Consider the following 23,165-nt stretch of genomic DNA (forward strand, 5'->3'; position numbering starts at 1 on the left):
GTCAAAATGCCACATCATCAGGAGCAGACGGATCTTAAACGGAGGGGCTATTTTGATTCATTTTGAAGTTCAGGGGGGTATTTTATACGTTGGGTATAGTTCAGGTAGGTAAAATGAAGTTTACCCTAGAATATATACGGCTCATTCGACCCTACATCCGGTGATAAACACCGGGTGGGTCTTTTGCTGTCACGTATCATTTTTTGTATTTTTCTATAACCTTTACAGGTTAACCCGATTGGGGGAATATATTATAAAATGCAAAAAAGACACGTGCTAGCAGAAGACTCACATAGTGTTTTTCACTGGGTGTAGAGTCGAAGAAGTCAACATATTCTTATGCGTACAATTAATGACGAATTAATTACATTATATTGCATCATATATCACAAGGCTTTCTTGATCTCTATTTTTATAGGTAGCCCTTCAATGAAAACTGGCATGGGATCTCTCTTAAAGAGGTTCTCTTCTAAAGAGAGCTTCCACTTGAATCGGGTAACCAAATAATGAACCATGGTTAGGGTTTCAATTCTCGCAAATTCGTATCCGGGGCACATTCTTGGCCCGCCTCCAAAGGCTATGTAGCTAAAAGACGGTGTTGCCCCTTGATTCTCGAACCGCAATGGATTGAAAGTTAACGGGTCAGGATATATGGTTTCATCCATATGTGTCATCAATGATGTCCAGAAAACCTACTCGATAAAAGCATCTAGATATATATGAATCTCGTCTATTTATTTATCGGTGAATAAATTGTAATTCTATCGATCAATAAATTTACCTGCCACCCCTTGGGGATTATATATCCTCCTAGTTCAATATCCTGAAGAACCTTCCGGAAGGAGCAAAATACCGGTGGATACATTCTCAACGTCTCAGTTGCTACCCTCCAGGTGTACTTCATCTTAGCTAGATCGTCCCATGTGAGTGGCTCGTCGTGGGACCCACTTTTCCCCTTTGCAATATCCTCTTGTTCTACGCGAGAACAAAAAAAAAAAGAAAAAAAACCCGACAATTTAATTAGGCATTCTTAAGTAATTCAAAAGTCTTGAAATTATTTACTAGTGTAAATCACCCAACCTTTAAGGACAGTTTGATAAACGTGTGGATTTTCTGACAGGAGTTTGATAAAGAAAGCGAGGAGTATAGAAGTTGTGTCGTGCCCTGCAGTCATTGCAACAATACAATTATCCACTATTTCCTCATCGGAGAGCAGAGGCGACGAATTAGCTTGATCGACGTCACTCATGCTTAGAAATCTAGTGATGAGATCTTGATGATGATTATCTAGGGTTTCTTGATTTTCCAATTTGTCCCTCTTTTCACGTATAAGTTCCAAAACGATGTCTCTAATCTCGGACCTTGCACGTAGGCTTCTGTTGAAGCGCGTGAAGGGCAAGTTTATTGGCAGTGCCAAAGTTCCATCAATCACGTGTTCGAATAGTTTTACTAGTCGATTTCTTCTTGCCCCCCTTTCGATTCCGAATATGAGTGTGCATATGACATTGAAGGTCAATGTTTTCATAAGAGGCATCACCTTCAAAAAAAAATAACAAATATTATGTTTAATCAAGAGGGCTAATGACATTTTTTCCTCAAAAAGTTGTACTGATTAATATTTTAATGTATTGCATTCAGCACCCCTGTATTATGTCAAATTGCTAAAAAATATGTAAAAATTCCCCTATAATGCATTTTTTAGCAGACGACACCATGAATAGTGCAATTTTAGGGGTAGTATGCTAATAAAATTGAATCATATGGTGAGTTTTTCAACAAGAATAAACACACGGGTGCTTAATGCAATTAACCCGCAAATATTTTTGTACAAAAACATACCAAAATTTCGTGATTGCCACGCCAATGCTCCTTGAGGTGGATTCTTATCTCTTGATCCATTTTCCCGACGGATTGTTTCAACGCTTCCGGTTTCAAGAATGACAACATTGCCCCTCTCACGCGCTTATGATCTTCCCCATTTAATTCCAGTATATTCTTCTCTCCCATTAGCCTCCGTATCGAAGCTGGCTGCTGATTGGCAAGCACCTTTTCGTCACACGTGTATATGAACTTGTTCGCCGCGGGACCGTGGAGCAATACACTTCGATTCCCGAAAACGTTGAGTTTCGAAACGGGCCCGTATTTTCGGATTCTTTCTTTGATCCAATCTTCACCTTTGTTGTCTCTCATTGCTTGCAAGAGTTGGAGGCTTTGTCCGATTATCGGTATACCGAAAGAACCGGGTGGAAGTCTTTTTAGAGACTTTTTCTTCTTGCTAATAATAATTAGCAACAAGAACAAAAGAGAGAGAAACACAAGAAAGATGGTAGTGTATACAGCAGATTCCATGATTATAATCATAGATAAAAATGAAGATGTATATATATATATATATATATATATATATATATATATATATATATATATATATACATACGTATATATATTGTTCTTTGGATGCATACTTTTGTCTTTTTGCATGTGGACAAAAAAACATATTTGTTTCAAGTAATTGGCCGGCAATGTTGGAATCTCCAGTATGCTCCAATGGGGTTGATCCACGTAGGAAATTACTATTATTATTATTATTATTATTATTATTATTATTTATTATATTATAATCATAGAGTATACCCTCAACAGGTGGAGGCATTTGATTGGGCTTCAGATTTAAACGCAATTCTTTAAATTGTAGACAAAGTATTATTTGGGCCTACATGACTGGTCCAAGTAAATTATTATTATAGGCCTATTTAAAGGCCCAAATATTTATATACATATATATGTATATACATGGTAAATTACAAAACCCTCCTAAACTTAGATTAAATTATAAAAACCACCTCCACTTATTATTAATTACCAAAAAACCCCTGAGGTTTGTTTCCGACCTACACCAACCCCTCACAGTGTGAATTTTCACGGATTTTTTTTTTAAATTCCAGGGAATAGACTTTACAAAATTTCCTTACAAACTGCGCACATTATATACACTCTATAAATACACACTTCGCACATATTATATATATCTCCGTACAAACAAAATCTAATATATCTTCTTGAAAAAAAAATCAAAATATATAATTTTCGCAAAAGATGAAACTTTTCTCTTTAATCTTCTTCTTCCTTCTTCTGATCTGCGTAGTTTCTTGCTCGGAAAAAGAAACTCTTTCCGTCGGGAAATTGATTCCGAGGAGCCTTTTGCTGGATTCAGTTCCGCCTAGTTGCGTACATAAGTGCCGGAAATGCAAGCCATGTAAGAGGGTTCAGGTAGCGGTGCCGCCATCAATGGTGGCGGCGTTTACTTCCGGTGCGGCCACCCAAGATTACTACGGCGTCGTGTGGAAGTGCATGTGCCGTGGCAAATTATATAAACCCTAATTTAGTGAATATGTAATTCTCTTATGCATGCATGGATCATCTACGTACGTACTTATTACACACACACACATATTTTTCTTTGAAATGATGAAGGATGACATTTAATTTTATTGTTAATGATCCGTTTTGCCTTTTATTTTAGTCTTATTTGTTCATCATTCTTATTATTTTAATTTTCTCAAGGTATTTAATTCGTTCCTGTAAAAATGGTGGAACAATTAAATGAAGAAGAATATTAATTTTTTTGTTATGTATTACATCTAATCTAATTAATCACTACAATTAAGGCTTGATTAAATGATTAAATCTAATCAAATCATCTAATTAGGGCTTAATTAAATCCGAAAATTGCGTACATTGAATATGTAGTATAAATATGTAATTGATACGTATATTACATAATAAATAAAATTATTTCCTCTAACAGTTCCCTATTCCTTGACTTTCTAGTCAACTAATTTGTGTGTAGATGAACATAAAAACCGAGAAATAAAAAAAATACAGAAATTTTATTTTTCAAAATAAGCTCGAGTTCAAGTCAACATTATAATACAGAACTTTAATCGAGCTGGATATGATCGAATCGATCTCGAGTAACTTGATTGACGTACATAGTTTATCGTTTTTCTTCTAGTCTGTAGCTCAAGCCGAGTTGTATATCGTCCTATGATAGCAAATTGAGCTCAAATGAGCTTTTAATTAACGAATGATATCAGATTGAATGTCGAGTAGTTTGGTGTGACTTTCAGCCAGTTTTATATTTGAATCTTGAAATTTTCTTAAATACTTAGTGTGGTTGAATTTGTGTATGAATTAAACATCTGCAGACTGCCCTGAAGGGCAAACTACAAGTTCTTCGTGCATTTAATTCCAGTTTGGTTATGGTGTTTGTAATGCATTTTCTAGAAGAATCTCTTCTAGTAAACTAGGTTCTTGGAAAAACTGGTTTTAGGTTTTAATTACCCAAATTAGTAGTCTCTAGATCTTATTAGATCTTAAATTTAAGATCTAATAAGTTGTTTGCCCCCTAAACTAATGCCTAAACGGGTGCACGTTCTTACCCGAACTCCGTTTTTTGTTGGACGGTGACTGAAAAATGGGATTTTCAGACCATTTTGATCGGAATCTTTACACACGTGAGTTTTACAGGGGCAAAAACGTCTATTCAGCCCAAGCCCGAGGGCTCTTTTCTAATGTGACGCCATCCTTGCATTAGCCACCGTACTGTGCGGCGGAAGCATATATGCCATGCCACCCAACTCCGACGGTGTTCTCTAGAGAGAGAATCAGCGAACGGGAGGAGAAACTGATTTCGAGAGGGGAGAGGGGGTCTCGTCCGCGCCGCCTCGGCTGATCTGGATGAAGAAGAAACTGGTTTCGAAATGGTGTGGATCAACCCTTTCTTTTTTTTCTAATTTATGAAGAATCTAAGTGAATTGACGTTATTGCCCCTTTAAAACTCACGTGAAAAGCACGCGTGTAAGATTCCGATCAAAATGGCCTTAAAATCCTATTTTTGAGGCACCATGCAACAAAAAATGGAGTTCGTGTAAGAACATGCAAATTTTTTTTTTTTTTTGTTTAGGGTGCTAAGTGCAAAACGAGCATTAGTTTAGGGGGGGTTTCGGGTTTCGGGGGGCAAAGTGTTCTCTACTCTATTTTTAATTGCTATTAGTCAACTACAATAATTCATTCTCTGTTCACAATTATCTTCGTTTTACACGGTTTCTTGATGATCTTGATTGGTATCGACGGTTCTCCTTGGAGATGTAGATATACAGGTAAAAACTACTGGACTAGGAGATACGAAATCAAGAAAGATCCCGATTTTATTTATGATTCTTTATTTATTTAAAATTTCCCAGTCGTACGTGTCGTACACGACAGAGTTTACATTATTACATCATCATCATCAAGAGGCTTCTTGAACTTGACTTGTATAGGCAACCCTTGATGGAAAAACGGCAAAGGAGCTCTACCGAATAGATTCTCTTCTAAAGAGAGCTTCCACCGAAATCGAGTAACCAAGTAATGGACCATGGTTAGTGTTTCGATTCTCGCAAATTCATATCCCGGGCACATTCTCGGCCCTCCACCGAACGCCATGAAGCTATAAGGTGGCGTTGCTCCTTGGTTGTCGAACCGGGCCGGGTTGAAAGTTGATGGATCCGGGTATATGGATTCATCCATATGCGTCATGAATGCTGTCCAAAAAACCTGTTTCGTGCAGAACAAGATCTATATATATAAGAATTCTTGTTTGTTTAATTTATTTATCAGTGAATAAATTCAATCACCTGCCATCCCTTGGGAATTGTGTATCCTCCTATTTCGAAATCCTGAACGACTCTCCTGAAAGAACAAAATAGCGGTGGATTCATTCGCAGTGTCTCGGTTGCTACCTTCCATGTGTACTTCATCTTCGCTAGATCTTCCCACGTGAGAGGCTCTTCGAGAGATCCCTTCCTATTTGCAATCTCCTCTTGTTCTACACCGAAAAAAAAATATTAATAATTATTATTATTAAAAAAAAAGACAATTTTGCCCATTGCAAGATCGATTTTTACTGGATGACGACCTACCGTTAAGGACAGTCTGGTAAACATGTGGATGTTCCGACAGGAGTTTGATCAAGAAAGTAAGGAGGACCGAAGTTGTGTCGTGCCCTGCAATCATTACGATGCTACAATTGTCCACAATCTCCTCGTCAGACAGTAGAGGCGACGGATTCGCCACGTCATCATCGGTCATGCTTAGAAATCTAGTGATGAGATCTTGGTGATTGTCTAGGGTTTCTTGTTTCTCCATCTGCTGCCTCTTTTCTCGTATAAGTTCCAAGATGATGTCTCCGATCTCCGACCTCGCACGGAGGCTTCTGCTGAACCGCGTGAAAGGCAAGTTTATCGGCAATGCCAACATTCCGTCGATCAATAGTTCGAATAAGTACACTAGCCGCTCTCTCCTAATTCCCCTCTCGATTCCGAATATGAGTGAGCATATCACATTGAAGGTCAAGGTCTTCATAAGAGGCATTACCTTATAAAAAAAAAAAAAAAAAATCAAGAATGTAATGTTTTAACTTTTAAGAGGGCTAAGTCAACGACATTTTTTTAGGGGGTAATATGGTAATAAATTGAATCATAGGAGGCTGTTTTGGAAATATTTAAAACATACCAAAATTTCGTGTTTGCCATGCCAATGATGCTTGAGGTGGAATCTTATCTCTTGATCCATTCTCCCAACGGACTGTCGTAAAGCTTCCGGTTTCAAGAATGACAACATTGCCCCTCTCACGCGCTTATGATCTTCGCCGTTCAATTCGAGTAAATTCCTCTCTCCCATCAGCCGCCTCACCGATGCCGGCTGCTGATTGGACAGCACCTTCTCGTCGCACGTGTATATGAACTTGTTCGCCGCGGGCCCGTGGAGCAACACACTGCGGCTTCCGAAAACGTTCAGTTTCGAAACGGCCCCGTATTTTCGGATTCTTTCTCTAATCCAATCTTCACCTCTGTTTGCCCTCATGGCTCGGAAAATTTGGAGGCTTTGCCCGATTATCGGTAACCCTAAAGAACCGGGCGGTAGTGGAAGCCTTTTCTGCATAGAGTTGTTCCTCTTCAGCAACAAAAACACGAGCGTTGGGATAATTAGTAGGAGGAAAGTAGCGTAAATTGGATATAACTCCATGGTTATTTGAACAAGGTTTTTCCTTCTTGATGATCTAGATGAAATATATATATATATATATATATATATATATATATATATATATATATATACTAGGGATGGGTGCACCGCGGAATGCGCGGTGCTACTTGCCCATTATATAAGTTCCTTATTTTTTTGTATACTTTTGTCTTTTTTGCATGTGGGCAGAAAGGCACTTGTTTCAAGTAATTGGCTGGCAATGATTTGTTCGATGCTACACCCGGTGAAAAACACCGGGTGGGTCTTCTGCTGCCACATGTCTCTTTTTTTGTATTTTATAATAGATTCCCCGCTAGGGTTTACCTTTAGGGGTTTTAGAAAAATAAAAAAAAAACACGTGGCAGCAGAAGACCCACCCGGTGTTTTTCACCGGGTGTAGCATCGAAGGAACCGGCTGGCAATGTTGGAATCTCCAGTATGCTCCAATGGGGTTGATTCACGTAGGAAATTATTATTATTGTTATTATTATTTATTTATTATATTATAATAATAGAGTATATGGGCCAACAGGTGGAGGCATTTGATTGGGTTTCAGCTTTAAAAGCAGTTCTTTAAATTGTAGACAAAGTGTTATTTGAGCCTACATGACTGGTCCAAGTAAATATTAATATACATATATATATATATATATGGTAAATTACAAAATCCTCTAAACTTAGATTAAATTACAAAAACCACATTCACCTATGCGTAATTACCAAAAAATCTCTGAGAGTTTCCGTATTACACCAACCCCAGTGTGAATTTTCACGGATTTTTTTTTTAAATTCCAGGGAATAGACTTTACTCAATTTCCTTACAAACTGCGCACGTTATATATATACTCTATAAATACGCAGTGCGCACATTATATATATATATATATATATATATATATATATATATATATATATATATATATATATATATATATCCTTACAAACAAAATCTAATATATCTTCTTGACGAAAAACAATCAAAATATATTTAATTACACAAAAGATGAGGCTTTTCTCTTTAATCTTCTTCTTCCTTCTTCTGATCTGCGTAGTTTCTTGCTCGGAAAAAGAAACTCTTTCCGTCGGGAAATTGATTCCGTGGAGCCTTTTGCTGGATTCAGTTCCGCCTAGTTGCGTACATAAGTGCCGGAAATGCAAGCCATGTAAGAGGGTTCAGGTGGCGGTGCCGCCATCAATGGTGGCGGCGTTTACTTCCGGTGCGGCCACCCAAGATTACTATGGTGTCGTGTGGAAGTGCATGTGCCGTGGCAAATTATATAAACCCTAATTTAGTGAATATGTAATTCTCTTCTGCATGTATGGATACTTATCTCTCTCTCTCTCTCACACACACACACACATATATATATATATATGTGTGTGTGTGTGTGTGTGTGAATGGTTTTCTTTGAAATGATGAAGGATGACATTTAATTTTATTGTTAATGATCCGTTTTGCCTATTATTTTAGTCTTATTTGTTCATCATTCTTATTATTTGTTTTCTCAAAGGTATTTAATTCGTTCCTGAAAAAATGGTGGAACAATATTAAATGAAGCACAATATGAATTTTTTGTTATGTATTACATCTAATCGAATTAATCACTACAATTAAGGCTTGATTAAATCTAATAAAATCATCTAATTAAGGGTTAATTAAATCCGAAAATTGCATACATTGAATATGTAATATAAATATATGCATATTACATAAATAAAATTATTTCCTCTAACAGTTCCCTATTCATTAACTTCCTACAGTGCCAGTCAACTTATTTGTGTGCAGATGAACATAAAGGCCGAAAAATAAAAAAAAAAAAAAGTACAGATATTTTATTTTTCAAAACAAGCTCGAGTTCAAGTCAAACATTATAAATTATCGGACGAAAACCAGGTCATATTTGGTTCGCTATTTTAACAAATATGATACGGGCTCAATTGCCCTAAGAACCCAAGTAACAAAGCCCGCGTACTCTCACATGGCCCACTAACATTTTATAAATCCTGCAGTTAACTCCACGTGGGGATAAGCGTACATCACTTCCCCATATACCGACTAATTTGATCGTCGGAACGCTAACCGAGACCCCCGACACTCCCTTGCGATTAAGCCATTTAGCCGGCATCAAAATCGATCTTGAATCTAGCATTGAGTAATTTTCTTTTATTTTCGATATTACGATTATACCCTTATGCATATATAATTGCATGAGACAATTAAATAAAAATAAAATAAAATAAACCAATGGTTGAGAGGAGTGGTGACCTCAATTAAATGGAGTTATTCATCATATATCATTTTCATAAAAAAGGTAAGCAAAAATGTATCCACTAGATTTCAATTATGGGAATCTCTCCACTTGCCCATTTCTGCTCCCACTCCTATCTCTCACTTTCCAATTAAAGTTCCTTGTTTATATCTTCCCAATTGGGCCCCACTCTATTTTTTTTCTAAGTGCTTCGTTCGAAGGGTTGTTCAAGTTTGTTTAATTATTTATCGAGTTTTTACTGTTACATTTGAACTTTGTTTGATAAACAGTTGATTCGAACTTTAATCGAACAGAATATGAATCGATCTCGAGTAACTTGATTGACGTAAATATATAGTTTATCGTTTTTCTTCTAGTCTATAGCTCAAGGCGAGTTGTATATCGTCTTATGATAGCAAATTGAGCTCAAATGAGCTTTTAACGAATGATATCAGATTGAATGTCGAGTAGTTTGGTTTGAGTTTCAGCCATAGTTTTATATTTGAATCTTGAAATTTTGTTAAATACTTATTTTCTTAATAGTAGAATTTGAGCTTTAATAATATTATAACAATATAATTATGCGATGATTTACTTTCACCCGATTCGACATTTATTTTTTTATTATGAAACAAATGAATAATCTCAGAATTTTATCGAAAGAACTACTATAATTTTACACTTGAGTTTTCGCATAATACACAGAACACGACCTATATAAAGAGAATTACATCGTCGAAAATTGCATTTAAAAAAGAAAAAAAATCTTACGAACGGCGAAACACTTAAATATTTGCACTTAGCAATATCCAAGAAATCAATTAACCAAAAAAAAAAGGGTACCAAAATTCAAATATTTACCATGATTAATAAGATAGTTAATTAAACTTCTTAATTATGTAGTAATTTTTAGCCATCGAACCCGGTCTGGCTCCACACTGTATCCCTAACTCGGCTCAGGTCCCGGCCCTTGAGTTTTCGCCCAACCCCTTCAAAAACCGAGTTGGCCACCATTTTCCTGCTACGCGCATACTCACGCGCCAAGTACTCGTGTGGTGGAACAACCTCCGAGTCGTCATACATCCCATCGTCCGAGTCCTGCATCGACTCCACCGAGTTAACCCGGTAGATCTTCGACCAATCAGGCACATTAACTGGCGCCGAGCTGGCCACGTGGCGGGCACGTGGAGACTCCGCCATGCTGTCCGGCGGCCGGAACTGGTGGACAATTCTCGGCGAGGATGCGTTGCTGCTCGAGTTGTCGAAGGCCAACGACAAGCCACCGACATGGCGGCGGTGGTGGTGGTGGTCGGTGAGTGGGTTTGGGCGGCGGCTCTTATAGCTGCCGCTCAAGCTTCCGTTACTCTCCACGGAGGCGCGTGTGCTCCACTCCGAGCTAGCTGGGTAAGTGACCTCGTTGACCGCCGAGTCGTCATCAACCATTGACCAAACTTCATCTTCCCGGAGCTCCGACGAACCGTTCGCCGCCGCTCCGTGGCCGTGGCTATAGCTTAAGCTTCCTAAATACAGTTCGCTCCGACTAGTAGTTAGTTTTCGACCTTTGGCCATCAATCAAGATTTGCCGGCGAGTTTTTAGCCGGAATCTTGATTCTTTACCAACAATGATAGGCTGCCGGAATCTTATACTCCGGCGACCCGAGAGAGAGAGAGAGAGAAATAATAATCGTTTAATTTTATTAACAGAGAATCAACTCCGGAGGCTGGAGGTGTATATATATAACGTTTTGAATTGAGGGGCGGCGGACCCACCGGAGTTGCATTTGAATTTGGGTTTCATTTTGTCTGAATTTAATCAATGCCATAATAAGGACAATACATCATACGCATGGTGAGAAATGAATGGGAAGATGAGCACGATACTGTAATAATAATATACAAATATTTTATTTCAATCATTTAAATATTTTTTTATTTCTTATTTAAATTTTATAAATATATAAACAAAATAAATAAATAAATAAATAATTAATTTTTTATATATATATATTTTTTAGATGAAAAACGATATTCTAAATAATTATGGAATTAGCCATCTTCCAAGAAGGGAGCAAAATAAAATAAAATAAGAAAAGTATGAAATAGAATATTATCGAATCGTATCGGATTAAATTATTCATCCAATCATACAACATTTTATTAGTTTGATTTTTTTTTTTTAATTTGATTTTTTTTTTTTTGTAACTTTTTTTTTTTTTTTGAAAAAAAAAAACAAATTCAAATTTCTGACTTCCTATGGTTAATTAATAAACAATACATATTTATTGAGTTTCTTAAGACATCTACAAATGTGAAAAACGACATCTATTTCGAACATAAATTCATATTCTTTCGATTTCTGACTCGAAAATAAATTTGGTCAAAAAGTCAAAGATGGGTATATTCGTCAAATTTAATTCCACAAGACCAACTCTTAAGTATATAAAAAAAAAAAGTTGGCATAAAGAATAATTATTAGGTAAAATTACAATCAAGCAATATGGATGGAGGTGATTTAAAGTTTGTTGAATCAATGGGTAGCTAAATTTGGTATTGTCAAGAAACCAGGATTCTCACAAGTGTTGATTTTTGTACAAGTGGTTTTATCAAAGTGGAGACACTCATTATTTTGTTGATTAAGATTTGTCTCATAAATTATGTTTTAAAATATGAGTGTTTATATATATAATTGGGACTATGATGTATGTATACGTGATGATTATAACATTATTATTGTACTACTATTATACATGTATTAGTATTACAATATATATGGGTAAATTATGTTCCAGGTAATGTTAAATTACGAAAATACCCCTTATGTTTCGTAATTACAAACATCCCATCAACTATGAATCTTGTTAAACTTCTACCGTTGTGCAGTATTAAATTTAATAGAATCTTCTAAATTATGTGGAATATTCTCCAGTTTGTACTCGTTTCATCCCATTCGAGCTCCACATTTTGAAACAAGATGTATCTCTTGGTTTGTAAATACCAGATTGTGGTGCATCAAAAACTGCATTTTTTCACAAAACGAGTATAAACTGTAGAACATTCCACGAAATGTAAATTTTTTTATATTGAATTTGACACTATAAAGGTGCACGTGTAAAAACATTCATAGTTGAGGGATTAATTGTAATTATTCACATTTTTCTTCGTAAATTGACATTTTCTCAAAGGGTGACCGTAATTATATATATATATATATATATATATATATATATATATATATATATATATATATTGGGTTTATGTCAAAATCGAAAGCAATTATGTATAGTGTTGTTAAGAGAAAGGAATAATTATGCCTTTCCCACTTGAAACATTTACCAAAAAATATGTAACATATTTTGTGGATTAGGCCAAAGTATTATTGATCTGTCAATCATGTCATAATTTTTTTATTATTGTTATTTATTTATTTATTTATTTATTTTTGATAAAATAACGGTTGTCACAAGTCACTTATATGTTTTGATGGCTCAAAACATGACAAATTTAGCTTATAAAATTTAATAAATATAATAATAAAGATTCTCTTATTATAGAGTCCTAATGAGATTGTCACTATACTTATATCTGTATAATAATAATAATAATAATAATAATAATAATAATAATAATAATAATAATAATAATAATAATAATAATAATAATAATAATAATAATAATAATAATAATAATAATAATAATAATAATAATAATAATAATAATAATAAATCTTGAAAAACAATTGGGACAAGCTGAAAAGGAGGTTTCACTAACTTGTTTTTTATGAATAATGATTACCAACCTTTGAATTAATTAATAATTATTAATTTATTAGTATTTGATTCCGCAGAGCATCATAAATTATTTGGTTATATCAATTATGTGCATTTTGTGGGCCTTTGGGGCTTTACTAGTGATGTACTATTTATTTTAATATAATGGGCCTCTCATTACTTTATGAAAACCAGATCATTCCATACATTATTATTATTATTATTATTTATTTAATATTTATTATTGTTATTGTGATAATGAAAGTATATCCGAGTATTGATTACTAAATTGTTATGGGCCAATATCAAACCGGAATTGAGGCCCATAACAATTCACGTGAGTGTTTAGAAAATGACGTCTAATTAAGACTAACGAATTTTCAATTTTCCAAATCTAAACATTTTATAAACCGAATTATATATTAACAATTTTAAATTTTTAACAATTATTAAAAGATATAGGGTAAATTCCACTTTACCCCCTTGTACTTTGGCTGGATATCACTTTACCCCCTTGTACTCTCAATTGCATCGAATTGCCCCCTTTTACTTTGGTTCGATATCACTTTACCCCCTTATACTCTCAATTCATCGATTTGCCCCCTTGTACTTTGGATCGATATCACTTTACCACTTTCTACTCTCAATTGCATCGATCTGCCCCCCTTACTTGAAAAATTGTCTCAATGTGGCCATCGCAGTTAGTTTTCAGACCTTTGACCTTAACACCGTTTGATTTATGTATGAAAATTACTAAAATGTCACCACTCCAGTTTTAGTAATTGTTCAAAAAATTAAAAAAATAAAAAAAATAAAAAACAACAAAAAATAAAATAATAAAAAATTCAAGACAACAAGAAAACATAGTCCACGACGCCAACCATATTTTTTTTTTTTTATTAATAATTATTTAAACTGGGAGGGGTAGCTTTTTTGTAACTTTCAAACTTAGATCAAACAGTGTTAATGTCAAATGTCTGAAAACTAACGGCGAGTGCCACATTGAGACAATTTTTCAAGTAATGGGGCAAATCGATGCAATTGAGAGTAGAAGGGGGTAAAGTGATATTGAGCCAAAGTACAAGGGAGCAAATCGATGAATTGAGACTAGAAGGGGGTAAAGTGATATCGAACAAAAGTACAAGGGGGCAAATCGATACAATTGAGAAGACAAGGAGGTAAAGTGATATCCAGACAAAGTACAAGGGGGTAAAGTGGAATTTACCCAAAGATATATATATATATATATATATATATATATATATATATATATATATATATATATATATATATATATATATATATATATATATTCCTATTGACATTTTACGTACATTTTAATTATACAATATTTCAAATATTTAAAGGTAGGTGTGTGGAATTTTCATGAAGTTCAAATAAATTAAATTTAAGTATATATTGTAAATGAAATCATTTAATAGAAGTATGGAACAAATGGAGTTAATTATTTAACCGAATAATTGCACCTTAATTTAGCTAAACCTATCATTTTTATTAGGTGGGATGTTAGGTTTGATCTCAAATAATAACTTCTTTAAGAATAAAGTGTTTGGTTGAATTTATTAATATTTTCGTCCATTAACCTTAATAACAATAATTAATGGGTTTATTAGGGAAAACCCCCTTGTTCATATTTTCTAATGAGGTAGATCCAATTTTTTTTCTCCTTTTTGAGATACACCCAATTTTGCCAACTTGGCAAAATATATTATATAATTTCCCTTTAATACCCCTATTTTATTATTAAACGGCATTTATTTCCTTTAATACGTGATTTGAGATTTGCTGATATGTTGCCTAAAATCACGGAATAAATTTACGTGAGATCATTGGCCGTTATATCAAATCGTGTACAATTTTTTTTGAAGATTCTCTTCATCGTTCCAGCGGGTTTTATCGTCATTGAAGATTTCTGCACCGTCGTGGAAATAGGATCGATTTTTGAGCGTTTGTTGTTGGACGTTGTTAAGCGGGTATGAATGCGTTATTCGTTTTTATTTTTTGCTCAATGTCCATGATTGTCGTGTACGGTGGTTAGAAATTTTTAAGAGTTGTGTTGATACTTGATTCTATTAAGTAGAACGTTTTTTAACAAAATTATTCCGTCATATATATATCGTTTTTTTTTTGCCGATGATGTTTGTTTGGAAGAGGATTGACAGAGTTAGAAGAGGATGGTTCACGCAGATCGGACCAGAGTTTTTTTATATGAGCTTCGTAGTTGGTTTATGCAATAATCGGAATAATTGTCCGCTTTGGTCGAGTTCATGTTTTTATCCCGATCGATAGTTGGTTTATTTGTTTATAACAGCCGATTTAAGTGTGCTGGGTAGTACATTAAAATATAGTTCGTAGTCTTTTTTAATTTAGCGTATGAATTTTGCATTTTAAATTTATTTTTGATGATATTAATGTATTATCATTCAAATGTATTTGCAGTCTATTTAATTATTTTTTAGTATTCTGCATTTTTAATTTTGTTTCATGATTTTAGGTTTTTTCGATGGCGAATTTCGTACGGATTTTGTTGAGGTTTGGTGGGTTAGTTGCTATAAAGAGGTGTTTACGATGTAATGGCTCGGTAACTTCGGTTAAGTGTTAAACCGTTGTAATACAGTAGTATAATATTATGAATACCGTATGATACTACCATTATCATTTTATTATACTATTATGAGATTATTAATGTACTAGAGTTTTTTAACTCGACATATTGGTTTTATTGTGTTATGATGTGTTTTATGTATTTTATCAAAACCCTAGATTGAAATTATGAGATTATTAATGTACTATTTTATTGGTTATGTGGAATACTTTACGTTGGTGTTGTTCTCAATGTTCTTGTCATTTCAGTGGTATATTGTTTGTAACACAATTTCATATCAATACTATAACCGTAATATATTATCATAGCAGATTAATGTACTATATTGAAATTATTAATATACTATGTGGTTGAATAATACGGGATCCATAGTCTATTAACGAGATCCATAGTCGAATTAGATCAATAAGATAGTCTATTACATGATATAAGGAAAATTACCCTAATTGATTAGTATAACAAACATATTATTCACTTTCCATATATATTATTATTTTTTCATATATATTATTATTTACCCTAATCGTTTTCATATAATAAGGAAAATTACCCTAATTGATTAGTATTTCAAACAAACATATTATTCAGTTTCCATATATATTATTATTTTTCCAATAGTCAATTAATTAAACCCATAGTCGAATTAGATACATGGGATAGTCTATTAAAAGATATGAGATAGTCTATTAATTTAAAAAAGGTAAAGTAACGGGATTTGTGGGATTTGATTGAGGGTAATTATTTAATTACGAAAAGCTTGGGCTTTTATCAAAATGGCAAATTTAAATTTGGGTCTACCCCTATTATTTGAATGTTTAAGGGGGTTATATCTAATAGACCCATAATTAATAGCTTGTTTGCCAAAGTTTATAAAATATTTCGTTAGTCCAAAATACCCTGAATAATATAATTATTGTCAATTCCACCCATTATGCTATAACTTCCTTAATATTACACATTGACCCCGGATTTAAATAAATATATAGATTCCGGCGTTGACTTTTTTTTTTTTTGAAATTTTTTTTCCTGAAATTTTTTTCCGGCCGGTCAACCACCGTTGACCGCCGGTCTCCGGCGTTGACTTTTTTTTTTTTTTGAATTTTTTTTCTTAATTTGTTTTTTAATTAATATTACTGTTTTGGCTACTAAATTACTGTCTCAGACAATAATATTACTGTTGGAGACAGTAATTTAGCATCCAAGGCAGTAATATTAATTAAAATATTTTTTTTAAGAAAAAAAAAAGTCAATTAACAGTTAAATTACTGTCCCCGACAGTCAAATAACTGCTGGAGACAGTAATTTAGCAACAAATACAGTAATATTAATTAAAAATATTTTTTTAAGAATAAAAAAATCAATTAACGGTTAAATTACTGTCTTCAACAGTTAAATAACTGCTATAACTGCTAGAGACAGTACTTCAGCAACGAATACAGTAATATTAATTAAAATATTTTTGAAGAAAAAAAAAGGTCAATTAACAGTTAAATTACTGTCTCCGACAGTTAAATAACTGCCGGAGACAGTAATTTAGCAGCCAAGACAGTAATATTAATTAGAATATTTAAAAAAAAAACAAAATTATAAAAAAAGAAAAAAAGTCAACGTCGGAGACCCGGCGGTCAACGGCAGTTGACTGGCCGGAACAAAAATTCAGGAAAAAAAAATATTTTTCAAAAAAAAAAAAGAAAAAAAAGAAGTCAACGCTGGAGACCGGCGGTCAACGTCGGCGGCCGGCGGTCTCCGGTGGTGGCGGGTCAAAATTGGGGTCAAAATTGAAATTAGTGTTAAAATTGGTTAATTGATGAAATTGGACTAAGTTGGGGTGTAAATCATGAAATTGGAGTTGAATTATGTTTCAATTAATTGGGGATAATTTTGGTATATATAAAAGAATTTTCCGTATTTGCAAATAAGTTTGAATGGACTGAATTTATTTAAAAGACAAAAAAATTGGATGTCTCTCTTTTAATTAGGTACCCTTGTCATGGGCCTATTTGTCATTACCCCTATAATATATAGGGTACATTCCACTTTACCCCTTGTACCCTGCCCAAGAACCACTTTACCCCCTCGTACTCTTAATTTCGTCGATTTACCCCCTTGTACTTGTACAATTTTCCAATACAACCCTCTTTGTCAACTTTTTTCGATTTTGACTCTGTCGCCATTTGGTCAAGAGTCAAAATATTGACGTAAATATTGAATATTTTCGATTTTGACTCTCGAGATTAGAAAAGAGAAAGTTTCACACATTCATATGTTTTTTTCTTTGCACTGCGTGGAATCGATCAATTTTTGGGTCTTGATTTTTACTAAGTTAGGTGTTCAATTTGGGGATATCTTGGAAGGGAAAGTGGTGGGAGAAGTAGAAATGACAATATTGACGGAGGAGAAACGACGCGTTATAGGCAGTGGCAATTTTGTAATTTACAGAGTTGACCAAACGGCGTCAGAGTCAAAATTGACAAAAGTTGAAGGAAATGACTATATTGGGAAATTGTACAAGTACAATGGGGTAAATCGTTGAAATTGAGAGTACGAGGGGTAAAGTGATTCTCAGGCTGAGTACGAGGGGGTAAATTAGAATTTACCCTAATATATAAGATATCTTATGAACTTATCATGAAATATTTAAATACAATATATATATATATATACAATATATATATATATATATATATATATATATATATATATATATATATATATATATATATATATATATATATATATATATATATAAATAATATTATAATTACAGTAGAATGTAAAGCAAAAACGTGTGTTGAACACTTCACACACAGCTTTGAGAAGTCAACAAACACAGTCTATGAAATGATTTTTTTTTTTTAATTCTTTTTTCTTCTCCTTAATCCATAGTTGCCATTACAGACCTTCTTCTTCTTCTTCTTCTTCTTAACAACTAGGTCGAATAATCAGATCCCCAAATCAAAAATAAAACCCTCAATTTCTAGATTTGATTCTCGATTTGAATCTTCTCCCCAGATTCCACTTTTTCTCTATTCCTTTTCACGAATCGATTCATAAAGCTGCAATCTTTGATTCAAATATTCAGAAAAAAAATTAAAAAATGGGTGGGTGTTTTAGCAAGGGCAAATACTCAAGCCCAGATGCAAATGGCTACAGATCAGCAAACACTGCTTACAATCAACAAAATTACGAAAAGCCACAACCCCAATACACCCCTCAGCCTCCAACCCAACCGGAAAGGCACCACTACAACCCACCCCCGCCGCCGCAGGCGGCGGCGCCGCCGCCACCGAAAACCTCACCCCCACCTCAACCCCAACCCCAACACCCCGTCCAGAAACTAGAGCCCAACAACATTCTCGGCAAACCCTTTGAAGATGTGAAGTCGCATTACACGGTGGGGAAAGAATTGGGGAGGGGCCAATTCGGCGTTACGTATTCGTGCATCGAAATCTCCACCGGACACCATTACGCGTGCAAATCGATATTGAAGCGGAAGCTCGTGAGCAAGAACGATAAGGACGATATGAAGAGGGAGGTTCACATAATGCAGCATTTGAGCGGGCAGCCGAACATAGTCGAGTTCAAGGGCGCGTACGAGGATCGGCAGACGGTGCATTTGGTGATGGAGCTTTGTCGGGGCGGGGAATTGTTCGATAGTATTATCGCGCAGGGGCATTACTCAGAGAGGGCCGCGGCCGATCTTTGTAGGCAGATTGTGAACGTCGTTCACCATTGCCATTTTATGGGGGTGATGCATAGGGATCTTAAGCCTGAGAATTTCTTGCTATCAAGTAAGGATGATAAGTCGATGTTGAAGGCCACCGATTTCGGATTGTCTGTTTTCATCGAAGAAGGTGCGTTTTGTGTATTCTTTGATTAGTTATGATTAATTAAATAATTCGACTTTATTGGATGTTTGGTAGTATAATGGCTCTAATCTTGGCTAATCTTGGTTAATTGTGAGATTATTTCTTAGAGGGTGTTTGGCTAAGCTTATAAGTTGTTTTTAACAGCTTACAAGATGTTTAAGAGTTTATAAGCTCTTCCAAAGTGTTTGTTTTTTTCTTGCAAAAAATCATAAAACAAGCGGCTAGAGAGCTTATAAGATCCTTTTTTTTTTTAAAATACCTATACTCCATCTTTTTGTTTAAGATCTTAAAACAAGTAAAAACAACTTATAAGCTCATTATCCAAACACTTCCAAAAAATTAATTTTAGAAATAAGATGTAACAGCTTATCAACTTTTAAAACAACTTATCAGATGTTGAAAGCCAAATGGGCTCTTACTATATAGTGATTGATGGAGAATGTGTATGATCTTTATTGAAGTCCTTCGTGTTTCTTGTTAGTTTGTGATGTATTCTTCGATACACAAGAAATTCAATTTGTTAGATCTCCGGGAAAAAAGAAGTATTTAGTAATGACATTTGATGTTACAATATGCATCATGGTTCTTGATACTATTAATATTCTCCTTCTCGTTATGAACGAGAGTTGTAAGTAATTATATTAACTATCGGATAAAGTTGTATTATTTAAAACGGTAATATATCCCATGAAAGTTATCTCGACTTATATAAAGTTGGGGCAAAATTTAAACTTTTTCGATTTACTTATCTTTGCATCGATGTTATGCTGCATTAGTAATCAAATATTTTTTCCAGGTAAGGTATACCGCGATATAGTTGGGAGTGCGTACTATGTTGCTCCTGAAGTTTTGAGGCGGAGTTACGGGAAGGAAATAGATGTATGGAGTGCCGGTGTTATTTTGTACATCCTTTTGAGTGGTGTGCCTCCGTTTTGGGCTGGTAAGAAATAATTAATTCTTACATTGTACGATGATGTAATAACAGTTTCTAATTCCGTATTCTTTTCTTGATAATTTTCTTTTTTTTTTTTTGGCTGTAGAAACTGAGAAAGGCATATTCGATGCTATACTGAAAGAAGAAGTTGACTTTGATAGTCAACCATGGCCTTCCATATCAAACAGTGCCAAAGATCTCGTTCAGAAAATGCTGACTAAGGACCCAAAACGAAGAATTACTTCTGCACAAGTACTTGGTGAGGACATATTTGTAAATTTTATCACTGATCTTGTATTTGATTTTTTGTAAAATTATTGTACGATGATATTCATTAACTAAAAACGTAAACATTTTTTTACGATTTGTCTTAAAAGAGCACCCTTGGGTTAAGGGACAAGCATCAGACAAGCCGATAGATAGTGCGGTTCTCTCCAGAATGAAACAATTCAGAGCAATGAATAAGCTCAAGAAACTTGCACTAAAGGTAATCTTTTATATATATATATATATATATATATATATATATATATATATATATATATATATATATATATATATATATATATATATATATTTCCGTAAATCGAAAAATGAAATGTCTATACTTATGCAACAAATATATATTATTGGAGAGAGATTCTGAATCCACAAATATTCTTTGCGTTTATCGAAAATTCTTGGCAGGTCATTGCACAAAGTTTATCAGAAGAAGAAATTAAGGGTCTTAAAGCAATGTTTGCGAATATGGACACAGATAAGAGTGGCACGATCACCTATGAAGAGTTGAAATCCGGTCTGGCTAGGCTCGGCTCGAAACTTTCGGAAACCGAAGTAAAACAACTCATGGAAGCTGTAAGTATTATCACAAAAATCTTATCACTCGTTTGGTTTGCAAGATAACACGTGATTGAATTAAATAATCAGGTCTGATTTAATGTATGGTTCTCATAAAGATTGCATCTTGGCTCGAAATTTCGCTCGAAATTGGATTTGTCCGCTTGCATTTAATTTGACTTATTTATTTATTTTACTGTTGATTATTAGGCTGATGTGGATGGTAATGGGACAATCGACTATATTGAATTTATCACTGCTACAATGCACAGACATAAGCTCGAAAAAGACGAGCATCTGTTTGGTGCGTTTCAGTTTTTTGACAAGGATAGCAGTGGGTAAGATATCAATATCGAGATAGTTTATTCCGATTATTTCCAAATTAAATTTCTCGTGCGTTGTTATGCTTTAATTAAATCGCGATTTTTTCTCCTTAAAATTCATTTTCAGCTATATCACGAGAGATGAGCTGAAAAGTGCTATGAAAGAATACGGTATGGGCGACGAGGCCACAATCGAGGAAATTATTTCGGAGGTGGATACTGATAATGTAAGTTAGATTAAATTAATTTATTTTTTTATACGTTTCTATTCATGAAAATTAGATATAGTGATTTACGAATTTGAATTTTATAGGACGGGAAAATCAACTACGAGGAGTTTTGTGCTATGATGAGAAGCGGAACAACGCAACCAGCAGTGAAGCTCTTCTAGAAGGATCAAGAAAATGTTATTCGAGCGGGATATTTTCAGACAAGGGAGAGTTTCTGCGTGAGGATAATGAATAATCGTAATCGACTTCTATTTGTGTTGTGTTTGCATACTCTGTTTTCCATTATTTATTTATATGTTAATTTGAAACCCCTTCTTCATTTTGATTTATGAATGTACAATAGTTTAATCTTTTTGTATGAAATGGATACTGTGTGAATAAATAATGTTCAATTTCGAGTGTTTCACATCGGTATTTGTGTTCCGTTACGATTTGTGACAGTCGAAAGACTTCGTTAACAAGACATTCGAAATTAGTGTTAGACAAAATCATCATATACCTCAAATTGAAATCAAGAAACGATAGCAATACGCGATTCAATCAAGTGCTTGACTCGGTTGCTATCAAATCAAACTCAGACACGACTCTGAAATCTCGATGAGAATTCAAGCAAAGCGTGAACTAAATGCAAAAACTAGATAAAATCGAAAAACAAAATGAATAAAATCGAACGCGATATGGTATGGTAATATACACGCAACAAACGCACAATCGTAAATCAGGCAAATATCTAACGTCGAAGATAGAAAATTTAAGAATCGGGCATTGTGTAAATTTGAAGATCTAACATGACAAGTATAATCAAAACTTCCAAGATCCAATCTTTATTATAGATTTACTTAGCAAAAGCAACATCAAATAGTTAATGTTCATACAATAACTGCTTCATTGAAGAAGTGAAGAACATCAAAAGATTCGTAATTTTTCGAGAGGAAAATAAACAATTGAATTACCAACGGGAGACCAGCAAATTCATGCAGAAACCGAAACGAACGATGTCGAACACAACTAGCTATTCGTTTTATTCATTTTAAAAAGTTTTTCTACATCTTTTTTTTTTTGTTGGTTTATAAAACACATCAAGCTACATTGAATCTGAACTTCCGAATCTAAAAAAATGAGAAAAATCCCAAAATTACATATTTATGATTTTTTGTTTATCTACGCACTTATGAAATGAGGGGACAAAAAGAAGAAGAGAGATCAGGATTGAGTTTCGGAGAAGAAAGGTGTAGCAGCAATAAGCTTCTTCCTCTGAAGGC

The 23,165-nt window shown here is 34.2% G+C and overlaps 4 protein-coding genes across 4 annotated transcripts; 1 reads left to right on the plus strand and 3 right to left on the minus strand.

The window, feature by feature from the left end:
* Positions 1-302: 302 nt before the first annotated feature.
* Positions 303-2,370, minus strand: LOC105962236 (cytochrome P450 716B2). The gene is made up of 4 exons (XM_012986536.2): positions 1,840-2,370; positions 1,081-1,537; positions 782-975; positions 303-692 (listed from the first exon to the last, which is right to left on the minus strand). Exons 1-4 carry the CDS (start codon positions 2,359-2,361, stop codon positions 387-389), a joined length of 1,479 nt encoding a protein of 492 aa, XP_012841990.2. The 5' UTR covers positions 2,362-2,370; the 3' UTR covers positions 303-386.
* A 2,819-nt stretch (positions 2,371-5,189) lies between these two features.
* LOC105962234 (taxane 13-alpha-hydroxylase) lies at positions 5,190-7,113 on the minus strand. The gene is made up of 4 exons (XM_088822124.1): positions 6,556-7,113; positions 5,964-6,417; positions 5,679-5,869; positions 5,190-5,598 (listed from the first exon to the last, which is right to left on the minus strand). Exons 1-4 carry the CDS (start codon positions 7,066-7,068, stop codon positions 5,272-5,274), a joined length of 1,485 nt encoding a protein of 494 aa, XP_088678250.1. The 5' UTR covers positions 7,069-7,113; the 3' UTR covers positions 5,190-5,271.
* Positions 7,114-9,968: 2,855 nt separating this feature from the next.
* LOC105962233 (protein S40-6) lies at positions 9,969-11,182 on the minus strand. Its single transcript, XM_012986533.2, has one exon. The coding sequence runs from the start codon at positions 10,884-10,886 to the stop codon at positions 10,227-10,229; it is 660 nt and encodes a 219-aa protein (XP_012841987.2). The 5' UTR covers positions 10,887-11,182; the 3' UTR covers positions 9,969-10,226.
* Positions 11,183-18,451: 7,269 nt separating this feature from the next.
* LOC105962229 (calcium-dependent protein kinase) lies at positions 18,452-22,309 on the plus strand. The gene is made up of 8 exons (XM_012986528.2): positions 18,452-19,564; positions 20,376-20,519; positions 20,620-20,772; positions 20,891-21,000; positions 21,201-21,368; positions 21,561-21,688; positions 21,801-21,900; positions 21,987-22,309. The coding sequence occupies exons 1-8, from the start codon at positions 18,808-18,810 to the stop codon at positions 22,062-22,064; spliced, it is 1,638 nt and encodes a 545-aa protein (XP_012841982.2). The 5' UTR covers positions 18,452-18,807; the 3' UTR covers positions 22,065-22,309.
* The last annotated feature ends 856 nt before the right edge of the window (positions 22,310-23,165 follow it).

The sequence above is a fragment of the Erythranthe guttata genome, chromosome 8 (genome assembly GCF_056151865.1).
Source record: "Erythranthe guttata isolate IM_541 chromosome 8, IM_541, whole genome shotgun sequence".
NCBI classification, from domain to species: Eukaryota; Viridiplantae; Streptophyta; class Magnoliopsida; order Lamiales; family Phrymaceae; genus Erythranthe; species Erythranthe guttata.

Coding starts and splice junctions, on each gene's coding strand:
- LOC105962233 (XM_012986533.2), bottom strand. CDS start 10,886: ATGGCCAAAGGTCGAAAACTAACTACTAGTCGGAGCGAACTGTATTTA.
- LOC105962236 (XM_012986536.2), bottom strand. CDS start 2,361: ATGATTATAATCATGGAATCTGCTGTATACACTACCATCTTTCTTGTG. Junction 976..1,080: donor TTATCAAACTGTCCTTAAAG/GTTGGGTGATTT, acceptor GTTCTCGCGTAG/AACAAGAGGATATTGCAAAG. Junction 693..781: donor TAATCCCCAAGGGGTGGCAG/GTAAATTTATTG, acceptor TTTATCGAGTAG/GTTTTCTGGACATCATTGAT.
- LOC105962229 (XM_012986528.2), top strand. CDS start 18,808: ATGGGTGGGTGTTTTAGCAAGGGCAAATACTCAAGCCCAGATGCAAAT. Junction 21,689..21,800: donor TTTGACAAGGATAGCAGTGG/GTAAGATATCAA, acceptor ATTCATTTTCAG/CTATATCACGAGAGATGAGC. Junction 21,901..21,986: donor CGGAGGTGGATACTGATAAT/GTAAGTTAGATT, acceptor TGAATTTTATAG/GACGGGAAAATCAACTACGA.
- LOC105962234 (XM_088822124.1), bottom strand. CDS start 7,068: ATGGAGTTATATCCAATTTACGCTACTTTCCTCCTACTAATTATCCCA. Junction 5,870..5,963: donor TTACCAGACTGTCCTTAACG/GTAGGTCGTCAT, acceptor TTTTCGGTGTAG/AACAAGAGGAGATTGCAAAT. Junction 5,599..5,678: donor CAATTCCCAAGGGATGGCAG/GTGATTGAATTT, acceptor TGCACGAAACAG/GTTTTTTGGACAGCATTCAT.